At 38.9% G+C, this 23,064-nt stretch overlaps 1 protein-coding gene across 2 annotated transcripts; it reads left to right on the top strand.

Annotated features, from left to right (window-relative positions):
• Blos1 (biogenesis of lysosome-related organelles complex 1 subunit 1) lies at positions 1 to 14,233 on the top strand. Of its 2 annotated transcripts, none has more exons than XM_071670599.1 (5): positions 1 to 213; positions 5,900 to 5,985; positions 11,316 to 11,388; positions 12,670 to 12,887; positions 13,273 to 14,233. In XM_071670599.1, the coding sequence occupies exons 2-5, from the start codon at positions 5,925 to 5,927 to the stop codon at positions 13,311 to 13,313; spliced, it is 393 nt and encodes a 130-aa protein (XP_071526700.1). In that variant the 5' UTR covers positions 1 to 213; positions 5,900 to 5,924; the 3' UTR covers positions 13,314 to 14,233. The 2 variants fall into 2 exon arrangements, with proteins under 2 accessions (XP_071526700.1, XP_071526701.1); XM_071670600.1 differs by having other exon boundaries at positions 19 to 202.
• Positions 14,234 to 23,064: the final 8,831 nt, after the last annotated feature.

Here is a 23,064-nt window from a genome sequence, read left to right as displayed (position 1 = left end):
GACGCGTCAGCTGATCAAAACAAACACAAGTCACTGGGGCCCAGCACCAACACCAGGCACATCAATGTTGTAGGAAACTGCTAGACTACTGAACGAAAGAGGAAGAAGAAATTTCCTCTGAGGATCCAGATACCAGCACAGCCTAAGAGGAAGTCCAAGTAAAAGAGGATCAAACAGAAAATAGGAAATACATATAACAAAGGTGATCTTAAGGTACACGGAAATTAAGGTTGAGATTGGATGTAAATGTAATCTTAAATTATAATCTAGATGTTGATGGGTGTCTTACTGTTTGTAAGAACTCTAATCCACATACAGCCATTACTTCAACGAAAAAAGTTGGATTAGTTTCGGCTTTGATAGGTTGAATTGATATTGTATTTCTCTTCATATTTATCATGTATTACCAGAAGTACTTGTCCTAACCACACATCCTAAAAGCTTAACATGAATTAAGTGATCAGTGTAGGTAGAAATGAAGTCAAACTGTAAATCCATTGATATGACTTTTAATGGTAATAGAAATGTCGTTTACTTGAGCAAATTTTTAGATTGAATAGACTAATTTATTTTGATGATTTACTATTTTAGCTTTGCAGGGCTAACTGCTCTGAATGTTGAGTGATTTTGTTCTGAAATACTTGTGCAGTATTCAAAAGTATAATGACAGTTGTGTTGTATAATTTGGAGCAATGTATTTTGAACTGTAATAAGCAAGGTTTATGTATATCAGCGAAAATGTGAGATCGGTCTAAAACTAGCAAATACATTTGTAAGTTATCAACAGAACCTTTAAAAATCTCACCAAGTTCCCAAAATGGTTGTAGGAATATACCAACATTACGTTTTCTACAGCTGGGTATTGTATGTTTTATTGGGATTGTAGTTAGACTTTTTTTTATGTTAGCCGTGACAGCATAGGCAACTGAGGCCCTAATCAAGGCAGTCTTATTAACGCTATATATATATATATATATATATATATATATATATATATATATATATATATCACTGGGGATAGGGGAGAAAGAATACTTCCCATGCATTCCCTGCATGTCGTTGAAGGCAGCTCAAGGGGACTGGAGTGAGGGCTAGAAACCCTCCCTTCATTGTATTTTAACTTTCTAAAAGGGGAAACAGAAGAAGGAGTTATGCGGGGAGTGCGTATCCTCCTCGAAGGCTCAGATTGGGGTGTCTAAATGTGTGTGGATGTAACCAAGATGAGAAAAAAAGGAGAGATAGGTAGTATGTTTGAAGAAAGAAATCTGTATATTTTGGCTCTGAGTGAAACGAAGCTCAAGGGTAAAGGGGAAGAGTGGTTTGGAAATGTCTTGGCAGTAAAGTCAGGGGTTGGTGAGAGGACAAGAGCAAAGGAAGGAGTAGCACTATTCCTGAAGGCAGAGTTGTGGGAGTATGTGATAGAGTGTAAGAAAGTAAACTCTAGATTGATATGGGTAAAACTGAAAGTGGATGGAGAGAGATGGGTGATTATTGGTGCCTGTGCACCTGGTCATAAGAAGAAAGATCATGAGAGGCAGGTGTTTTGTGAGCAGCTAAGTGTGTTAGCAGCTTTGATGCACGCAACCGGGTTATAGCGATGGGTGATTTGAATGCAAAGGTGAATAATGTGGCAGTTGAGGGTATGATTGGTGTACATGGGGTTTTCAGTGTTGTAAATGGAAATGGTGAAGAACTTGTAGATTTGTGTGCTGAAAAAGGACTGGTGATTGGGAATACCTGGTTTAAAAAGAGAGATATACATAAGTATACATATGTAAGTAGGATAGATGGCCAGAGATCATTATTGGATTACATGTTAATTGATAGGCGCTTGAAAGAGAGACTTTTGGATGGTAATGTGCTGAGAGGGGCAACTGTTGGGATATCTGATCATTATCTTGTGGAGGTGAAGGTGAACATATGTAGAGGTTTTCAGAAAAGAGAATGTTGGAGTGAAGAGAGTGGTGAGAGTAAGTGAGCTTGGAAAGGAGACTTGAGTGAGGAAGTACCAGGAGAGATTGAGTGCAGAATGGAAAAAGGTGAGAGGAAATGAGATAAGGGGAGTAGGGGAGGAATGAGGTGTATTTAGGGAAGCAGTGATGGCTTGCACAAAAGATGCCTGAGACATGAGAAAGGTGGGAGGTGGGCTGATTAGAAAGGGTAGTGAGTAGTGGGATGAAGAAGTAAGATTGTTAATGAAAGAGAAGAGAGGCATTTGGACGATTTTTGCAGGGAAATAGTGCAAATGACTGGGAGATGTACGAAAGAAAGAGGCAAGTGGTTAAGAAAGGTGCAAGAGGTGAAAAAGGGGGCAAATGAGAGTTGGGGTGAGAGAGTATCATTATACTTTTGGGAGAATGAAAAGATGTTTTGGAAGGAGGTAGATAAAGTTTGTAAGACAAGAGAACAAATGGGATCATCAGTGAAGGGGGCAAATGGGGAGGTGATAACAAGTAGTGGTGAAGTGAGAGGGAGATGGAGTGAGTATTTTGAAGGTTTGTTGAATGTGTTTGATGATGGAGTGGCAGATACAGGGTGTTTTTGTCGAGGTGGTGTGTGAAGTGAGAGGGTCAGGGAGAATGATTTGGTAAACAGAGAAGAGGTAGTGAAAGCTTTGCAGAAGATCAAAGCCAGTAAGGCACTGGGTTTGGATGGTATTGCTGAAGAATTTATTAAAAAAGGGGGTGACTGTGTTGTTGACTGGCTGGTGAGGATATTCACTGTATGTATGGCTCATGGTGAAGTACCTGAGCAGTGGCAGCATGCATGCATAGTACCATTGTACAAAGGCAAAGGGGATAACGTGAGTGTTCAAATTACTAAGGTATAAGTTTGTTGAGTATTCCTGGGAAATTATATGGGAGGGTATTGATTGAGAGAGTGAAAGCATGTACAGAGCATCAGATTGGGGAAGAGCAGTGTGATTTCAGAAGTGGTAGAGGATGTGTGGCACAGGTGCTTGCTTTGAAGAATGTATGTGAAAAATTCTGAGAAAAACAGATGGATTTGTATGTAGCATTTATGGATCTGGAGAAGGCGTATGATAGTATTGATAGAGATGCTTTGTGGAAGGTATTAAGAGTATATGGTGTGGAAGGTAAGATGCTAGAAGCAGTGAAAAGTTTTTATTAAGGATGTAAGGCATGTGTACGTGTAGGAAGAGAGGAAAGTGATTGGTTCCCAGTGAATGTCAGTTTGCGGCAGGGGTGCGTGATGTCTTCATGGTTGTTTAATTTGTTTATGGATAGGGTTGTAAGGTAGGTGAATGGAAGAGTTTTGGAAAGAGGGGCAAATATGCAGTCTGTTATGGATGAGAGAGCTTGGGAAGTGGGCCAGTTGTTGTTCGCTGATGATACAGTGTTGGTGGCTGGGAGGTAACTTTGAATGGAGAAAAACTGGAGGAAGTGAAGTGTTTTAGATATCTGGGAGTGGATTTGGCAGAGGATGGAACCATGGAAGCAGAAGTGAGTCACAGGGTGGGGAAGCAGGCGAAGGTTCTAGGAGAGATGAAGAATGTGTGGAGGGTGAGAACGTTATCTCGGAGAGCAAAAATGGGTATGTTTGAAGGAACAGTAGTTCCAACAATGTTATATGGTTGAGAGGCATGGGCTATAGATAGGGTTGTGCGGAGGAAGGTGGATGTGTTGGAAGTGAGATGTTTGAGGACAGTATGTGGTGTGAGGTGGTTTGATCGAGTAAGTAATGAAAGGGTAAGAGAGATGTGTGGTAATTAAAAGAGTGTGGTTGAGAGAGCAGAAGAGGATGTATTGAAATGGTTTGGTCACATGGAGAGAATGAGTGAGGAAAGATTGACAAAGAGGATGTATGTGTCAGAGGTGGAGGGAACGAGAAGTGGGAGACTAGATTGGAGGTGGAAAGATGGAGTGAAAAAGATTTTGAGCGATTGGGACCTGAACATACAGGAGGTTGAAAGGCGTGCAACGAATAGTGGGAATTGAAATGATGTGGTATACTGGGGTCAATGTGCTGTTAATGGATTGAACCAGAGCATGTGAAGCTTCTAGGGTAAACCATGGAAAGTTTTGTGGGGACTAGATGTGGAAAGGGAGCAGTGGTTTTGGTGCATTACACATGACAGCTCGAGACTGAGTGTGAACGAATGTGGCTTTTGTTGTCTTTTCCTAGCACTACCTCGTGCTCATGCAGGGGGAGGGGGGTGCCACTTCATGTGTTTGGTGTGGCAGTGGGAATGGATGAAGGCAGCATGTATGAATATGTACATATGTATATATGTATATGTTTGTGTATGTATATGTATGTATACGTTGAAATGTATGGGTATGTATAAGTGTGTGTGTGGGTGTTTATGTATATACATGCTGTTTCTCACCTGAATCAGCCACCAGCACTGTATGTATGCACTATGCTTTCGACCCTGGGGGATCTGTGGAAAGATACTTCATAACAAATATTGTGTTACTTTTCTTGATTATCTACGAATTACAATAATAATCATTAAGTAAAGAAGGACAGGGCATGAAAGGTGAGAGTAACTGTAATAAATGTGTTCAGTAATAGAATGGAAGTTATGAGCCATAACACCAATGCATTTTAAACAATGAATTGAGGAAATTACAAATGGACCTGTGCATGTAGGAAACCACTATGTGTTGTTTCCTTGTGTTATTAATGTTTAAGAAAGGTGATGTGTCATATGTGGTAAAAGAGTCATTTTTTTTGTTTTAACCACAAGTAAAGGTGTATGGGATTTTTAAGGGCTCTTTTATACATGGTTTTGTTTTAAGGTAAAAATTACCATTCTTTAGAATGATGAGCTGAATAAGAAATATCACTCAAAAAAGACATCCACCTAAATTCATCCATACACTCGGAGACACTCACCAAACTGTTGTCAGTAATGGCACACCAAAGAAGAGGCTGTTCTGACAAGAACCCATGCTTGGACCTGGTGATTCTTTAGACATACTGCATCATAGGGGTTGTGTATTCAATAGTGTAGTATAATTTGCCATGTTGGAAGGTGATCTTGTCATGCACTTTAGCATAGGGACTTCATAAACTTTCAAGAAACAGTGGAATGGCCTCTAAATATGAACTTTGCACACTGGTATTATTGTTACCAATGAGGTGGAGAGGGAGGGATGCTGCTAATGTGTTACTGGCATGAAAGTTGGGAAAAGTTGTGAATTGTGAATTTCAATATCCTCAAGGAGATACTGTAATTTTCTGGAGTATCCAAGCCTAACCCTGCGTTCTCATAATGACCTCATTATAACAGCCATAGGATTGTAACAGAAGGGGGAGTATTGCTCATTTTTATTAGGGCATTGATTTTTTTTCTTAGAAACAAACACTTGAAATGCGCTGGGGTTTTACTTTTTGGACTTTACGAATAGGTAATTACAAGAAAAACACAAAATATAAAGATCAGGTAGTTTTAGTAATTTTGATTTGTTTTAATCAACAGTTTCATTCATCTTTCAAGTGTGCCATCCTTTCTTCAGTTTTTAATTTTGACATGAAAAATATCAAAGATGGTAATTATGTAATGTTTAGGTATTCCACTGTGTAGCAACTACAGTTTCTTAAGTCTGAGATAATTTTTGCTTATAACTACACCATTTCTCAGGTTTTGACCAAAACTGATAATAACATTCTCTACCTTATACGTGATTTCAGTGGAAAATGTGATGTAATCATGATAACCCCTTTTTAAAATGATCCCTTATGAACCTTTTCACTTGTCTAATTTGTATTAGGATGAGCATTCAGATTAGAGTACACGTTAATGTTAAATGAAAGTCTTGAAGGTTTACATTCGGAGTATGTCGTATATGATGAAATTAGTCATGTTCAGTACTGCTACAACTCATTTGCCTAAATATTTCTCAGTAATCTTATGTTGTTTTTCTTTTAGGTTGTGCTGTTTTTAATTAAGAATAATGCTGTCATCGATGGTAAAGGAGCACCAAACAAGACAGCAGGCCCGCAAGGAGGAGCAAGGTGAGAATCCTTTTTTTATTAGAAATTGTAAGGAAAAGTTTGTTCTGGAGTCCAAGTTTGAGAACGAAATTTGAGCAGCTCTCTTGATATCTTGAAAATAACTACTGACTTGCTGTACCTTTATGTTATGATAACTCATCCTGCATGTTTTTTAGGGTAATTATTGTTTGATTTTCTAACTCATTGGTTTGCACTGCTGTTTTCTATTTTCTTGTTTGTGGTAGGATATGTACAATATTCTTTAACTTTCCTTTGTTATGCTCCTTAATGCAGAGACAAGCAGATGTGCAACCCAGTCTTATTTACTTAATATCATCAATTGACTGGTTGATCAGTTGTGGACCAATCATGTACAACAGATGCTACATGTATAGTCCTAAACTTTTTTAAGTTTTTGAGGTAAGGTTCAAAGGTCAAGTACAAAAGATATTGTGTACTAAAATTGTCCTAAAAGCTTGTGTAAATGATTTCAGATAATCAGTTGATTAGATATGGACTAAACTAGTACCACAGATGCTGATGCAAAGCTTTATAGTTAATTGGAATGTGAAGCAGAGGCCAACTATCAGATCACAAAGTCTTATACTAAAATGCTACCAGATGCAATTATACAGTACTGTGCTTGATATCTCATGACTGGATGATTAGAAATGACCCAAACTTAAAACCACAGATACTAATAATGAATTTTTACACTTGAGTTAAGATTTTGAAATTAGATCAGAGGTCAAGGTCACAAGGCCAAGTGTGCTAAAATGATACCAAATTCTTGTGTGCACAGTATCTTACAATGGTAGACTGAATATGAATTAGATTTGTATCACAGATACTGCAAACAGAGCTGTATAGCTGAGGGAATTTTCAAGGCAGTGGGGTAAAGGTCAAGCTCACAAGGTCTTGTGGAATAAGTACATGTTATATGAAGACTGAGATAGTGGATATGGATCAAACTATACCACAGATACTGCATATAGAGCTTTATTCTTGATTAAGTTTGGATAATGCATCTAATGTATCTAATGACTTGGAGAATGGGTATTACAGCATGGATACTGGCTACAAAGTTCATTACCTGAATACGAATTGGACTTCTAGAGGTCACATAACAAGGTGGTAAGGTTATTTGAACTTGAATGCTAATTATTATATTATTATTATCATTATAATTATTATTATTTATTTTATTTTATTATACTTTGTCACTGTCTCCCATGTTAGCGAGGTAGTGCAAGGAAACTTCATCCAGTTTTTCTCCATTCAAACTTACCTCCCAATTTACTTGACCCTCAACCCTATTGTACCTAATAACCTTGCTCTTATTCACATTTACTCTCAACTTTCTTCTTTCACACTTTTTACCAAACTCAGTCGCCAGCTTCTGCAGTTTCTCACGTGAATCAGCCACCAATGCTGTATCATCAGCGAACAACAACTGACTCACTTCCCAAGCTCTCTCATCCACAACAGACTGCATACTTGCCCCTCTTTCCAAAACTCTTGCATTCACCTCCCTAACAACCCCATCCATAAACAAATTAAACAACCATGGAGACATCACACACCCCTGCTGCAAACCTACATTCACTGAGAACCAATATATATATATATATATATATATATATATATATATATATATATTGCGAGGTAGCGCAAGGAAACAGACGAAAGAAATGGCCCAACCCACCCCCATACACATGTATATACATACGTCCACACACGCAAATATACATACCTACACAGCTTTCCATGGTTTACCCCAGACGCTTCACATGCCCCGATTCAATCCACTGACAGCACGTCAACCCCGGTATACCACATCGCTCCAACTCACTCTATTCCTTGCCCTCCTTTCACCCTCCTGCATGTTCAGGCCCCGATCACACAAAATCTTTTTCACTCCATCTTTCCACCTCCAATTTGGTCTCCCTCTTCTCCTCGTTCCCTCCACCTCCGACACATATATCCTCTTGGTCAATCTTTCCTCACTCATTCTCTCCATGTGACCAAACCATTTCAAAACACCCTCTTCTGCTCTCTCAACCACGCTCTTTTTATTTCCACACATCTCTCTTACCCTTACGTTACTTACTCGATCAAACCACCTCACACCACACATTGTCCTCAAACATCTCATTTCCAGCACATCCATCCTCCTGCGCACAACTCTATCCATAGTCCACGCCTCGCAACCATACAACATTGTTGGAACCACTATTCCTTCAAACATACCCATTTTTGCTCTCCGAGATAATGTTCTCGACTTCCACACATTCTTCAAGGCTCCCAGAATTTTCGCCCCCTCCCCCACCCTATGATCCACTTCCGCTTCCATGGTTCCATCCGCTGCCAGATCCACTCCCAGATATCTAAAACACTTCACTTCCTCCAGTTTTTCTCCATTCAAACTCACCTCCCAATTGACTTGACCCTCAACCCTACTGTACCTAATAACCTTGCTCTTATTCACATTTACTCTTAACTTTCTTCTTTCACACACTTTACCAAACTCAGTCACCAGCTTCTACAGTTTTTCACATGAATCAGCCACCAGCGCTGTATCATCAGCGAACAACAACTGACTCACTTCCCAAGCTCTCTCATCCCCAACAGACTTCATACTTGCCCCTCTTTCCAAAACTCTTGCATTCACCTCCCTAACAACCCCATCCATACACAAATTAAACAACCATGGAGACATCACACACCCCTGCCGCAAACCTACATTCACTGAGAACCAATCACTTTCCTCTCTTCCTACATGTACACATGCCTTACATCCTCGATAAAAACTTTTCACTGCTTCTAATAACTTTCCTCCCACACCATATATTCTTAATACCTTCCACAGAGCATCTCTATCAACTCTATCATATGCCTTCTCCAGATCCATAAATGCTACATACAAATCCATTTGCTTTTCTAAGTATTTCTCACATACATTCTTCAAAGCAAACACCTGATCCACACATCCTCTACCACTTCTGAAACCACACTGCTCTTCCCCAATCTGATGCTCTGTACATGCCTTCACCCTCTCAATCAATACCCTCCCATATAATTTGCCAGGAATACTCAACAAACTTATACCTCTGTAATTTGAGCACTCACTCTTATCCCCTTTGCCTTTGTACAATGGCACTATGCACGCATTCCGCCAATCCTCAGGCACCCCACCATGAGTCATACATACATTAAATAACCTTACCAACCAGTCAACAATACAGTCACCCCCTTTTTGGAGTGAAAAAGATTTTGTGTGATCGGGGCCTGAACATGCAGGAGGGTGAAAGGAGGGCAAAGAATAGAGTGAATTGGAGCGATGTGGTATACCGGGGTTGACGTGCTGTCAGTGGATTGAATCAAGGCATGTGTATGGGGGTGGGTTGGGCCATTTCTTTCGTCTGTTTCCTTGCGCTACCTCGCAAACGCGGGAGACAGCGACAAAGCAAAAAAAAAAAAAAAAAAAAAAAAAAAAAATATATATATATATATATATATATATATATATATATATATATATATATATATATATATATATATATATATATATTTTTTTTTTTTTGAATATATTTTGCATGGAAAAAAACGGGAGGAACTAAAGTGTTTTAGATATCTGGGAGTGGATCTGGCAGTGGATGGAACCATGGAAGCGGAAGTGAATCATAGGGTGGGGGAGGGGGCGAAAATTCTGGGAGCCTTGAAGAATGTTTGGAAGTCGAGAACATTATCTCGGAAAGCAAAAATGGGTATGTTTGAAGGAATAGTGGTTCCAGCAATGTTGTATGGTTGCGAGGCGTGGGCTATGGATAGAGTTGTGCGCAGGAGGGTGGATGTGCTGGAAATGAGATGTTTGATGACAATATATGGTGTGAGGTGGTTTGATCGAGTAAGTAATGTAAGGGTGAGAGAGATGTGTGGAAATAAGAAGAGCGTGGTTGAGAGAGCAGAAGAGGGTGTTTTGAAATGGTTTGGGCACATGGAGAGAATGAGTGAGGAAAGATTGACCAAGAGGATATATGTGTTGGAGGTGGAGGGACCGAGGAGAAGTGGGAGACCAAATTGGAGGTGGAAAGATGGAGTGAAAAAGATTTTGAGTGATCGGGGCCTGAACATGCAGGAGGGTGAAAGGCGGGCAAGGAATAGAGTGAATTGGATCGATGTGGTATACCGGGGTCGACATGCTGTCAATGGATTGAATCAGGGCATGTGGAGCGTTTGCGGTAAACCATGGAAAGTTCTGTGGGGCCTGGATGTGGAAAGGGAGCTGTGGTTTCATGCATTATTGCATGACAGCTAGAGACTGAGTGTGAACGAATGGGGCCTTTGTTGTCTTTTCCTAGTGGTACCTCGCACACATGAGGGGGAAGGGGGATGTTATTCCATGTGTGGCGAGGTGGCGATGGGAATGAGTAAAGGCAGACAGTGTGAATTGTGTGCATGTGTATATATGTATGTGTCTGTGTGTGTATATATATATGTGTACATTGAGATATATGGGTATGTCGGAGGTGGAGGGAACGAGGAGAAGAGGGAGACCAAATTGGAGGTGGAAAGATGGAGTGAAAAAGATTTTGTGTGATCGGGGCCTGAACATGCAGGAGGGTGAAAGGAGGGCAAGAAATAGAGTGAATTGGAGTCATGTGGTATACAGGGGTTGACGTGCTGTCAGTGGATTGAAGCAAGGCATGTGAAGCGTCTGGGGTGAACCATGGAAAGCTGTGTAGGTATGTATATTTGCGTGTGTGGACGTGTGTATGTACATGTGTATGGGGGGGGGGGTTGGGCCATTTCTTTCGTCTGTTTCCTTGCGCTACCTCGCAAACGCGGGAGACAGCGACAAAGTATAAAAAAAAAAAAAAAAAAAAAAAAAAAAAAAAAAAAAAGTATATTTGCGTGTGTGGACGTGTATGTATATACATGTGTATGGGGGTGGGTTGGGCCATTTCTTTTGTCTGTTCCCTTGCGCTACCTCGCAAACACGGGAGACAGGAACAAAGCAAAATATAAAAATAAATAAAATATTAAAAAGGTATCTTTTTTATACTAAAGTATAGAAAGACTGCATATGAAGCTCCTGTATAATAACTACTGTGCCTGATTCTTTGGCAGGTATCATGAGTGTTGTTTTTTGATACTGCTATATATTGTTTGCAGATAGAGACACTAATGTGATTAGAGAGGACTGCTTAAGTAAAAAAATTCATATGATATCATCGAGAAGCAAGGGTCATAGTCTTGCTACATTACTGGAGCACCCATACATTTGAAGCTCTTGATTAAATCTTTATTTACTATCACAATATCTCAGCTAGTCATTTTCTTTTTTTTAGAACGTCGACGCAAGGAGGCCGTCCAGGCTAGCAGTAACCTCACACATGCTCTTGTTGACCACCTCAATGTTGGGTAAGTTTGAAGTAATTAATGAAATGATTGTGTCTATAAATGATAGTCAGCATATGGATTTGTACTGTGTTTTGTAAGATTTCTAGAGAACTATACCTCCCTTCTGTTCCCTTGAAGTACCTCTCCAAACTGTCTAGATACTTTTAAGAATTTTTGAATTAGGTTTTTATAAGAAATTTACTAAAAAAGAAGTACTGTAAAAGATTTTAGTGTGATCTTCACATAGAAGGGCTTACCTTTCTGATTGCTTTGTGGATTGACTTCCATTTTGTATCTAGAAAACTAGATGTTGCATCTAAAGCAATTCTTTCCTGCATGCTAGTTAGTGCATGCTGCATATTCATCTGTACTTTAACTCTTGCACATCATTCTTGCCTCTGACCTGCCACTTTACTTTGAACTTCGAGCATTATACCTTACCATATATATGAATATTCATTTGTACTTGCATTCTTTAACCGATTTTATTTTTTGACTCTGCCCTACCATTTCGCCATCCACCTCCTTCACATATCATTGCCAGGCATCTCTCTTATACTAATTCTACTAGTCATTCTGCTCTTCACCATGCAGTTTTTTTGTTTTTTTTTACATTTGATCTGATTTCTCTACTTTTCATTTACTTCTTTTGTAATTCTTTATTTCCTTTGAATTTCCTCATTCCACTCTTTTGCTGACACTATCCTGCCAAAACACTTGAATCTCACTTATATTCCAGCTGTTTCTTAGCTGTGATCATAAGTTTATTATTTGTCTAGCATCAATCATAACTTATGCTTATGGTAAATTTTGCATATATCTTTTCCTAGATTCAAATTAGCACATGTCTAATTAATAACAACTTGTCAGGTGATTTTCATTCTTATTAATGGCATTTATTCTTTATCCAATTTCAAAACTTCCTTTGTTATGCCAAGCTCTGAAATGATATGACTAAATCTGTAGCACAGAAAAAAGCAGGCCTTCATTTTACAGTCTGCAATTGAGCTGGAAGTCTGATAGTTAATAATGTTCATTGCTTATGGTATGTATTCAAACAGTTAAGTTTCTTTTTGATCAGTTTGAAGGATAGAGTACTAGAATGAAAAGAGAACAGTGTCCATGCAAGTATCTAAATTCCTGGAATTTATTTTTAGTGCAAAAATATACTTTATTAAGAACATCGGTTTGTAGATGTGATAATAATGAATTAAGAAAAGACTTATTGAAGTGATTAAAGGAAATTATGTACTGTAGCTGTATGAATATTTTGTGGTTGTAGTTCATCCTGTTTGCTTGCAGTGTTGCCCAGGCTTACCTTAATCAAAAACGACTTGATAGTGAAGCGAGTCAACTAGAACAAAATGCCACCAACTTCCAAAGACAGACTTCACAGTGGCTGAGTCTTATTTCTTCCTTTACGGATTCCATGAAGGAGGTGGGCCATGTCCAGAACTGGGCAACAGCAATTGAGTCTGACATGCAGACCATTGCCACAGCCTTGGAATATGCTTATAAAGGTGAATTTTGTGTGTCTGAACAGTGTTGATTTATTCTTACAATCATACTGTCAAATGTCATACTGTAATAAATGATATACCTACTCCAACTGTATGTATGGCTGTAGTGATACCCATAACATCTTTATGGTGAAAATGCTCATACTCTTGATCACATTGATACACTTGTGTCATCAACTAACTATTGCTTATGCCAATCATTTGCAGCCCCACTGCTGGATGGAAGTGCTGCTGATTTCTTGTGATCAATTATAGTTCTTAAGTGGAATCCAGTAACATCTCTGATGTAGAATAAAACTTTAAAAAACTGAATTTGACATTATGATGAGTATGAAATTTTAAGTTTTATTATATGAATATTTCAATTCCTCTTTCTTCCCTTCAGTTGAACAGCAAGGAGGTGGCAGTGGAGGGTCAACAACTTGAAACTTGCAGTTTTTATAGATGATTGATCACACAGTATCATTAGTCACTTCCAATGATGTAAGACTATTAAGCAAAACAATTTGAAATGTTTTGTATGAAAATTTTGTATGTATTTTCAACTGGAGGTTTCCATTTGTGAAACAATGCATAAATGGTTAATGCCATCTTGTAATACAAAAATTATGCATAAACAATATGACTATGGCATAGTTGATGTATAATATGCCTGTGGTATAGATTGATGTTTGATATCATTGTGGTATGCTCTTTTAGTGGGTTGGTGTTTGGAATGATTGTAGCATATGCTTGAATGTGATATGTTTATATCATACTTTTGGGTGTGGTATACTTCTTCCATTATTAGCATATGTTATTTTATGATATCTCTGTGTTATTGGTGGCAGTTGTTGGCATATGGTATGTTTGTTGGATTATTGACTTGGATTGGTGTGTCATATGATTACAACATTGGAAATGCCTGACAGTACTTATGTGGTCAAATTTGATGTATTATTCACGTCTTATGTAACGCCATCTCATGTTAAAGTCATAGATATATATGTAATGCTTTCTGCATAAAATGTTGGATGTCAAAATTTGAATATTTATACATAGTTCTAGGACAAGAGAATCTGTAAATAATTTATTATGTCAATGTTTTAGCTAACGTCATTAATGTTTACTGATTCCATAATCTTGCTTGTGCCTGTATTTTGGATGAAGTACTGTGGAAAGACAGTATCTCTCATGTTAGATTTTCATTTTGGTAAACTTTTCAGTGAAGATCGACTTGTAAAATTATTTCTTTTAAATGAAAAATATTCCTAATGTATGACAGCATTTGTAGAATGGATAAAATTTCACATCTAAAGCTTGGTTAAAAGTGCTATTATCGTATGATATAAAGGATAGATTATTGATCTTGTAGTTTTTCTACTCTGTTCTTTTAGGCAGAGATGTGGGACAAGAAAGTGGTGGAGATATGATAAGGGATGTGCAGGTGACTGGTAATGGTTGAGATGACAAAAGAATTGTAAGATAGTGATATATATAAGATCCATGAATGCCACATACAAAGCCATCTATTTTCTAATTTCTCACACACATTCTCCAAAGCAAACACCTGGTTCACACATCCTTTACCAATTCTGAAGCCACACTGTTCCAATCTTAAGCTCTGTATTGCCTTTCTTCTCTCAATCACTACCCTCCTATACAACTTACCAGTTACTTTATACAAACTTGTACATCTGTAGTGTGATTACTCATCTTTATCATTTTACAGATGACAAATGGCCCATCCACTCTTAGACACATACATGTACATAAATGCCCATACATGCACAAATGCATACATATCAACATATACACATATACATATATATACATACATGTAGATATATGCAAATATATATATGCATATACATATTCATACTTGCTTGCCTTCATCCATTTCTGGCACTACCCTGCCCCACAGGAAACAGCATTGCTACCCCCTGCTTCAGCAAGGTAGCGCCAGGAAAACAGGCAAAAAAGGTCACATTCATTCACGCTTAGTCTCTAGCTGTCATGTGTAATGCTCTGAAACCACAGCTCCCTCTCCACTTCCATACCCTACAGACCTTTCCATGGTTTACCCCAGACATTTCACATGCCCAGGTTCAGTCCATTGACAGAAAATCAACCCCAGTATACGACATTGTTCCAATTCACTCTATTCCTTGCACATCTCTCACCCTCCTGCCTGTTCAGGCCCCAATCGCTTAAAATCTTTTTCACTCCATCCTTCCACCTCCAGTTTGGTCTCCCACTTCTCCTTGATCCCTCCACCTCTGACACATATATCCTCTTTGCCACTCTTTCTTCACTCATTCTCTCCATATGTCCAAACCATTTCAACACACCCTCATCTGCTCTCTCAACCACACTCTTTTTATTTCCACACATCTCTCTTACCCTTTCATTACTTAATCAAACCACCCTACACCAAATATTGTCCTCAACCATTTCATTTCCAACATATCCACCTTCCTGTGCACAGCCCTATCTATAGCCCATGCCTTGCAACCATATAACATTGTTGGAACTGCTATTCTCTCAAACATACCCATTTTTGCTCTCTGCAATAATGTTCTCCCCTTCCACGCACTCATCGTTGCTCTGAGAACCTTCGCCCCCTACCCCACCCAGTGACTCACTTCCGCTTTCATGGTTCCATTTGCTACTAAGTCCACTCCCAGATATCTAAAACACTTCACTTTCTCCAATTTTTCTCCGTTTAAACTTACATCCCAATTAACTTGTCCTTCAACCATACTGAACCTAATAACCTTGCTTTTGTTCACATTTACTCTCAACTTTCTCCTTTCGCACTTTTTTCCAAACTCAGTCACCAACTTGGCAGTTTCTCAGTTGAATCAGCTACCCTTCTATTTTTGGTATTTTTTCAGAAATATAAATTTCCTCTAAAACTCATTATATAAGAATTATTTCTCATTCTGAATACAAATATGGTGTTAAATCTTTGGCGAACAACACCTGAGACACTTCTCAGGCTCTTTCTTCTCCAACAGACTGGATACTCATCCCTCTCTCCAAAACTTGCATTCACCTCCCTAACCACCCCTTCCATAAACAGATTAAACAGCCATGGGGACATCACACACCCCAGCTGCAGACTGACCTTCACTGGGAACCAATCACTCTCCTCTCTTCGTACTTCTACACATGCCTTAGATCCTTGGTAAAAACTTTTCACCACTTCTAGCAGCCAGGGGCGTATCAAGGGGAAATAGTGCCTATAGTACGCACTGATATTGCGCCCCTGGCTCGATTAGAAATGTACATACAGTAGATGTATAAAGAAATATATATAGTGTAATTATAAACTGTTGAAGAGTTAGGCCAAACTTAAATTTATATGAACTCTTAAAGACTTATTTGATCAAAATTGTAACATAGAAGCGGTAATGCAACTGATAGTAGCAAAATATTTCTATAGTTGAAAAGTAGATGAGTTTCTTTTTTATCTCACAAAACCAAACCGTTAGAAAATGTCAATCGGGCAGCATATGTCAAAAACAAACCCATTGAGTGGCACCCCCTTCAAGTGGTGCCTAGGGCACCTGCGCTACCTGCCATACCCTGGATAAGCCATTGTAACGTCTACCTTCAATTTTTTTGTGCTGAATACAAATCTGGTGTAGAATAACACTTAGTCCTCTTAATGACACCTAATTAAGCTGTTAAATGAAGTCAATTTCAAAATATTTTCTGCCCATTTGCATCATATTTACTGGGTATGTATCGGTAACTGAGAGCATTATGATATATTTTCCATTATTATATCAAGTGTAGAAGTTTTTGAATATTTTATCTTTCAATTTTGAAACAAAATGTTTTTGGGGCCAAAAAGTACCCGGGCATTTTTGGCATTTTTCTCAGAAAAATAGATTTCCTTTAAAAACTCATTATGAGAAGTATGTTTTATGCTGAATAAAAATCTGGTGTTAGAATATTGTTTTGTCATCTTTATGACATTCAATTAAGTATTTTATATTATTATTATACTTTGTCGCTGTCTCCCGCGTTTGCGAGGTAGCGCAAGGAAACAGACGAAAGAAATGGCCCAACCCCCCCCATACACATGTATATACATACGTCCACACATGCAAATATACATACCTACACAGCTTTCCATGGTTTACCCCAGACGCTTCACATGCCTTGATTCAATCCACTGACAGCACGTCAACCCCGGTATACCACATCGCTCCAATTCACTCTATTCCTTGCCCTCCTTTCACCCTCCTGCATGTTCAGGCCCCGATCACACAAAATCTTTTTCACTCCATCTTTCCACCTCCAATTTGGTCTCCCTCTTCTCGTTCCCTCCACCTCCGACACATATATCCTCTTGGTCAATCTTTCCTCACTCATTCTCTCCATGTGCCCAAACCACTTCAAAACACCCTCTTCTGCTCTCTCAACCACGCTCTTTTTATTTCCACACATCTCTCTTACCCTTACGTTACTCACTCGATCAAACCACCTCACACCACACATTGTCCTCAAACATCTCATTTCCAGCACATCCATCCTCCTGCGCACAACTCTATCCATAGCCCACGCCTCGCAGCCATACAACATTGTTGGAACCACTATTCCTTCAAACATACCCATTTTTGCTTTCCGAGATAATGTTCTCGACTTCCACACATTCTTCAAGGCCCCCAGAATTTTGGGGGAGGGGGCGAAAAAAAAAATTCAATTAAGTGGTTAAATGAATTCAATTTTAAATATTTTCTGATCCTTTGCATCATATTTACTGGTTATGTATCGGTGGCTAAGAGCATTGTGATATATTTTCCATGATTATTTCAAGGATAGAAGCGTTTAGATATCATATCTTTCAGTTTTAAAACAAAAATGTTTGAGCTGAAAAATAACCTTCAATTTTTGGCATTTTTCTCAGAAAAGTAGAATTCCTTTGAAAACTCATTATGAGAAGTATTTTTCATGCTGAATACAAATCTTGTGTTAAAATATCATTTACTTGTCATTATGACGTTCATGTAAGCTGTTAAATGAAGTCAATTTTACAATATGTTCTGCTCCCTTGCTTCGAATTTACTAGGTATGTATCATTAACTGAGAACATTATGATATATTTTCATTGATCATTTCAAGTATGGAAGTTTTTGAATATCTTATCTTTCAGTTCTGAAACAAAAGTTTTTGGAGCCAAAAAATACCCTTCTATTTTTGGTATTTTTTCAGAAAAATAAATTTCCTCTAAAACTCATTATATAAGAATTATTTTTCATTCTGAATACAAATATGGTGTTAAATGACATTTAGTCCTTATAATAAAACTCAATTAAACTGTTAAATGAAGTCACTTTTAAAATATTTCTGTTACTTTGCATCATATTTACTGAGTATGTATCGGTAACTGATAGCATTATGATATGTTTTTCATGATTATTTCAAGTATAGAAGTGTTTGAATATCTTATCTTTCAATTTTGAAACAAAATGTTTTTGGTGCCAAAAAATATCCTGAACTAGTACCTACAGTTTTTGATAATTTTCTCAGAAAAAAGATTTCCTGTATAAACTCATTATAAGAAGTATTTCTGATACTGAATGCAATATTCATATTCTTTTTGATTATACTTTGTCGCTGTCTCCCGTGTTAGCTAGGTAGCGCAAGGAAACAGACGAAAGAATGGCCCAACCACCCATATACACATGTATATACATGCATGTCCACATACGTACATATACATACCTATACATTTCAACATGTACATATATATACATACACAGACATATACATACATACACATGTACATAATTCATACTTGCTTCCTTTATTTATTTCCGTCGCCATCCCGCCACTCATGAAATGACAACCCCCTTCTCCCGCACGTGCAAGAGGTAGCGCCAGGAAAAGATAACAAAGGCCACATTCGTTCACAGTCTGTAGCTATCATGTATAATGCACCGAAACCACAGCTTCCTTTCCACATCCAGGCCAAACAAAACTTCCCATGGTTTACCCCAGACGCTCCACATGCCCTGGCTCAATCCATTGACAGCATGTCGACCCTGGTATACCACATCGTTCCAATTCACTCTATTCCTTGCACACCTTTCACCCTCCTGCATGTTCAGGCCCCGATCGCTCAAAATCTTTTTTCACTTCATCTTTCCACCTCCAATTTGGTCACCCACTTCTCCTCATTCCCTCCACCTCTGACACATATATATCCTCTTTTTCAATCTTTCCTCACTCATTCTCTCCATGTGACCAAACCATTTCAAAACACCCTCTTCTGCTCTCTCACCCACACTCTTTTATTACCACACATCTCTCTTACCTTTTCATTACTTACTCGATCAAACCACCTCACACCACATATTGTCCTCAAACATCTCATTTCCAACACATCCACCCTCCTCCGCACTACTCTATCTATAGCCCACGCCTCGCAACACTGTTGGAACCACTGTTCCTTTAAACATACCCATTTCTGATTTCCGAGATAATGTTCTCGCTTTCCACACATTTATCAATGCTCCCAGAACTTTTACCCCCTACCCCACCCTGTGACTCACTTCCTCTTCCATGGTTCCATCTGCTGCCAAATGCACTCCCAGATATCTAAAACACTTCACTTCCTCCAGTTTTTATCTATTCAAATCTGGTGTTAAAATAACATTCAGTCCTCTTAATGACTCTCAATTTAGCTGTTAAATGAAGTCAGTTTTAAGAAATTTCTTTTCCTTTGCATCGTATTTACTGAGTATGTATCAATGACTGAGAGCATTATGATAAATTTTTTCATGATTATTTTAAGTATAGAAGTGTTTGAATATCTCATGTTTCAATTTTGAAACAAAAATTTTTTTGAGCTAAAAAATACCTTCAATTTTAGGCATTTTTCTCAGAAAAATAGATATCCTTTAAAACATGTATATATATACACTTCCACATGCACATATACATACCTATACATTTCAACGTATACATATATATACATACGCAGACATATACATATATACACATGTACATAATTCATACTTGCTGCCTTTGTTCATTATAAGAATTATTTTCCATGCTGAATACAAATTTGGTGTTAAAATATCGTTTAGTTTTCTTTACGACATTCAGTTAAGCTGTTAATTGAATCCAATTTGAAAATGTTTTCTGATCCTATGCATCGTATTTACTGGGTATGAATTGGTAACTGAGAGCATTATGATATATATTAAAGGATTATTTTAAGTGATTGGTTCTCAGTGAATGTAGGTTTGCGGCAGGGGTGTGTGATGTCTCCATGGTTGTTTAATTTGTTTATGGATGGGGTTGGTAGGGAGGTGAATGCAAGAGTTTTGGAAAGAGGGGCAAGTATGCAGTCTGTTGTGGATGAGAGAGCTTGGGAAGTGAGTCAGTTGTTGTTCGCTGATGATACAGCACTGGTGGCTGATTCATGTAAGAAACTGCAGAAGCTGGTGACTGAGTTTGGTAAAGTGTGTGAAAGAAGAAAGTTAAGAGTAAATGTGAATAAGAGCAAGGTTATTAGGTACAGTAGGGTTGAGGGTCAAGTCAATTGGGAGGTAAGTTTGAAAGGAGAAAAAGTGGAGGAAGTAAAGTGTTTTAGATATCTGGGAGTGGATCTGGCAGCGGATGGAACCATGGAAGTGGAAGTGAATCATAGGGTGGGGGAGGGGGCGAAAATTCTTGGAGCCTTGAAGAATGTGTGGAAGTCGAGAACATTATCTCGGAAAGCAAAAATGGGTATGTTTGAAGGAATAGTGGTTCCAACAATGTTGGATGGTTGCGAGGCATGGGCTATGGATAGAGTTGTGCGCAGAAGGGTGGATGTGCTGGAAATGAGATGTTTGAAGACAATATATGGTGTGAGGTGGTTTGATCGAGTAAGTAATGTAAGGGTAAGAGAGATGTGTGGAAATAAAAAGAGTGTGGTTGAGAGAGCAGAAGAGGGTGTTTTGAAATGGTTTGGTCACATGGAGAGAATGAGTGAGGAAAGATTGACCAAGAGGATATATGTGTTGGAGGTGGAGGGAACGAGGAGAAGTGGGAGACCAAATTGGAGGTGGAAAGATGGAGTGAAAAAGATTTTGTGTGATCGGGGCCTGAACATGCAGGAGGGTGAAAGGAGGGCAAGGAATAGAGTGAATTGGAGCGATGTGGTATACCGGGGTTGACGTGCTGTCAGTGGATTGAATCAGGGCATGTGAAGCGTCTGGGGTAAACCATGGAAAGCTGTGTAGGTATGTATATTTGCGTGTGTGGACGTATGTATATACATGTGTATGGGGGGGGGTTGGGCCATTTCTTTCGTCTGTTTCCTTGCGCTACCTCGCAAACGCGGGAGACAGCGACAAAGTATAATAAAAAAAAAAAAAGTAGAAGTGAGGGTGAAAGGCATGGAAGGAATAGAGTGAATTGGAATGATGTGGTATACTGGGGTCGACGTGCTGTCAATGGATTGAACCAGGGCATGTGAAGCGTTTGAGGTAAACCATTGAAAGTTGTGTGTGGCCTGGATGTGGAAAGGGAGCTGTGGTTTCGGTGCATTATTACATGACAGAGTGGTTTGGGAATGTTTTGGGAGTAAAGTCAGAGGTTGGTGAGAGGACAAGAGCAAAGGAAGGAGTAGCACTACTCCTGAAACAGGAGTTTTGGGAGTATGTGATAGAGTGTAAGAAAGTAAACTTTAGATTGATATGGGTAAAACTGAAAGTGGATGGAGAGAGATGGGTGATTATTGGGGCCTATGCACCTGGGCATGAGAAGAAAGATCATGAAAGGCGAGTGTTTTGGGAGCAGCTGAGTGAGTGTGTTAGCAGTTTTGATGCATGAGACTGGGTTATAGTGATGGGTGATTTGAATGCAAAGGTGAGTAATGTGGCAGTTGAGGGATTGATTGGTGTACATGGTGTGTTCAGTGTTGTAAATGGAAATGGTTAAGAGCTTGTAGATTTGTGTGCTGAAAAGGGAATGGTGATTAGGAATACCTGGTTTAAAAAGCGAGATATACATAAGTATGCATATGTAAGTAGGAGAGATGGCCAGAGAGCATTATTGGATTACATGTTAATTGATAGGTGCGTGAAAAGAGAGACTTTTTTATGTTAATGTGCTGAGAGGGGCAACTGTTGGGATATCTGATCATTATCTTGTGGAGGTGAAGGTGAACATTTGTAGAGGTTTTCAGAATAGAAGAGAGTGGTGAGAGTAAATGAGCTTGGAAAGGAGACTTGTGTGAGGAAAGTACCAGGAGAGACTGAGTGCAGAATGGAAAAAGGTGAGAGCAAAGGAGGTAAGGGGAGTGGGGGAGGAATGAGATGTATTTAGGGAAGCCGTGATGGCTTGCGCAAAAGATGCTTGTAGCGTGAGAAGTGTGGGAGGTGGGCAGATTAGAAAGGGTAGTGAGTGGTGGGATGAAGAAGTAAGATTATAAGTGAAAGAGAAGAGAGAGGCACTTGGACAATTTTTGCAGGGAAATAGTGCAAATGACTGGTAGATATATAAAAGGAAGAGGCAGGAGGTCAAGAGAAAGGTGCAAGAGGTGAAAAAGAGGGCAAATGAGAGTTGGGGTGAGAAAGTATCATTAAATCTTAGGGAGAATTGAAAGATATTTTGGAAGGAGGTAAATAAAGTGCGTAAGACGAGAGAACAAATGGGAACATCGATGAAAGGGGCTAATGGGGAAGTAATAACAAGTAGTGGTGATGTGAGAAGGAGATGGAGTGAGTATTTTGAAGGTTTGTTGAGTGTGTTAGAAGATAGCGTGGCAGATATAGGGTATCTTGGTCGAAGTGGTGTGCGAAGTGAGAGGGTCAGGGAGAATGATTTGGTAAACAGAGAAGAGGTAGTGAAAGCTTTGCGGAAGATGAAAGCCGGCAAGGTGGCGGGTTTGGATGATATTGCAGTGGAATTTATTAAAAAAGGGGGTGACTGTGTTGTTGACTGGTTGGTGAGGATATTCAGTGTATGTATGGCTCATGGTGAAGTGCCTGATGATTGGTGGAATGCATGCATATTGCCATTGTACAAAGGCAAAGGGGATAAAAGTGAGTGCTCAAATTACAGAGGTATAAGTTTGTTGGGTATTCCTGGGAAATTGTATGGGAGGGTATTGATTGAGAGGGTGAAGGCATGTACAGAACATCAGATTGGGAAGAGCAGTGTGGTTTCAGAAGTGGTAGAGGATGTG

The sequence above is a fragment of the Panulirus ornatus genome, chromosome 15, assembly GCF_036320965.1.
Source record: "Panulirus ornatus isolate Po-2019 chromosome 15, ASM3632096v1, whole genome shotgun sequence".
Lineage (NCBI taxonomy): Eukaryota > Metazoa > Arthropoda > Malacostraca > Decapoda > Palinuridae > Panulirus > Panulirus ornatus.
This window is presented reverse-complemented; position numbering and strand designations above follow the sequence as displayed.

Excerpts from the sequence above, each read along its gene's own strand:
- Blos1 (XM_071670599.1), top strand. The coding sequence starts at position 5,925 with ATGCTGTCATCGATGGTAAAGGAGCACCAAACAAGACAGCAGGCCCGC. Across the intron at positions 5,986-11,315 it reads GGCCCGCAAGGAGGAGCAAG|AACGTCGACGCAAGGAGGCC; the intron begins GTGAGAATCCTT and ends TCTTTTTTTTAG. Across the intron at positions 12,888-13,272 it reads CTTGGAATATGCTTATAAAG|TTGAACAGCAAGGAGGTGGC; the intron begins GTGAATTTTGTG and ends TCTTCCCTTCAG.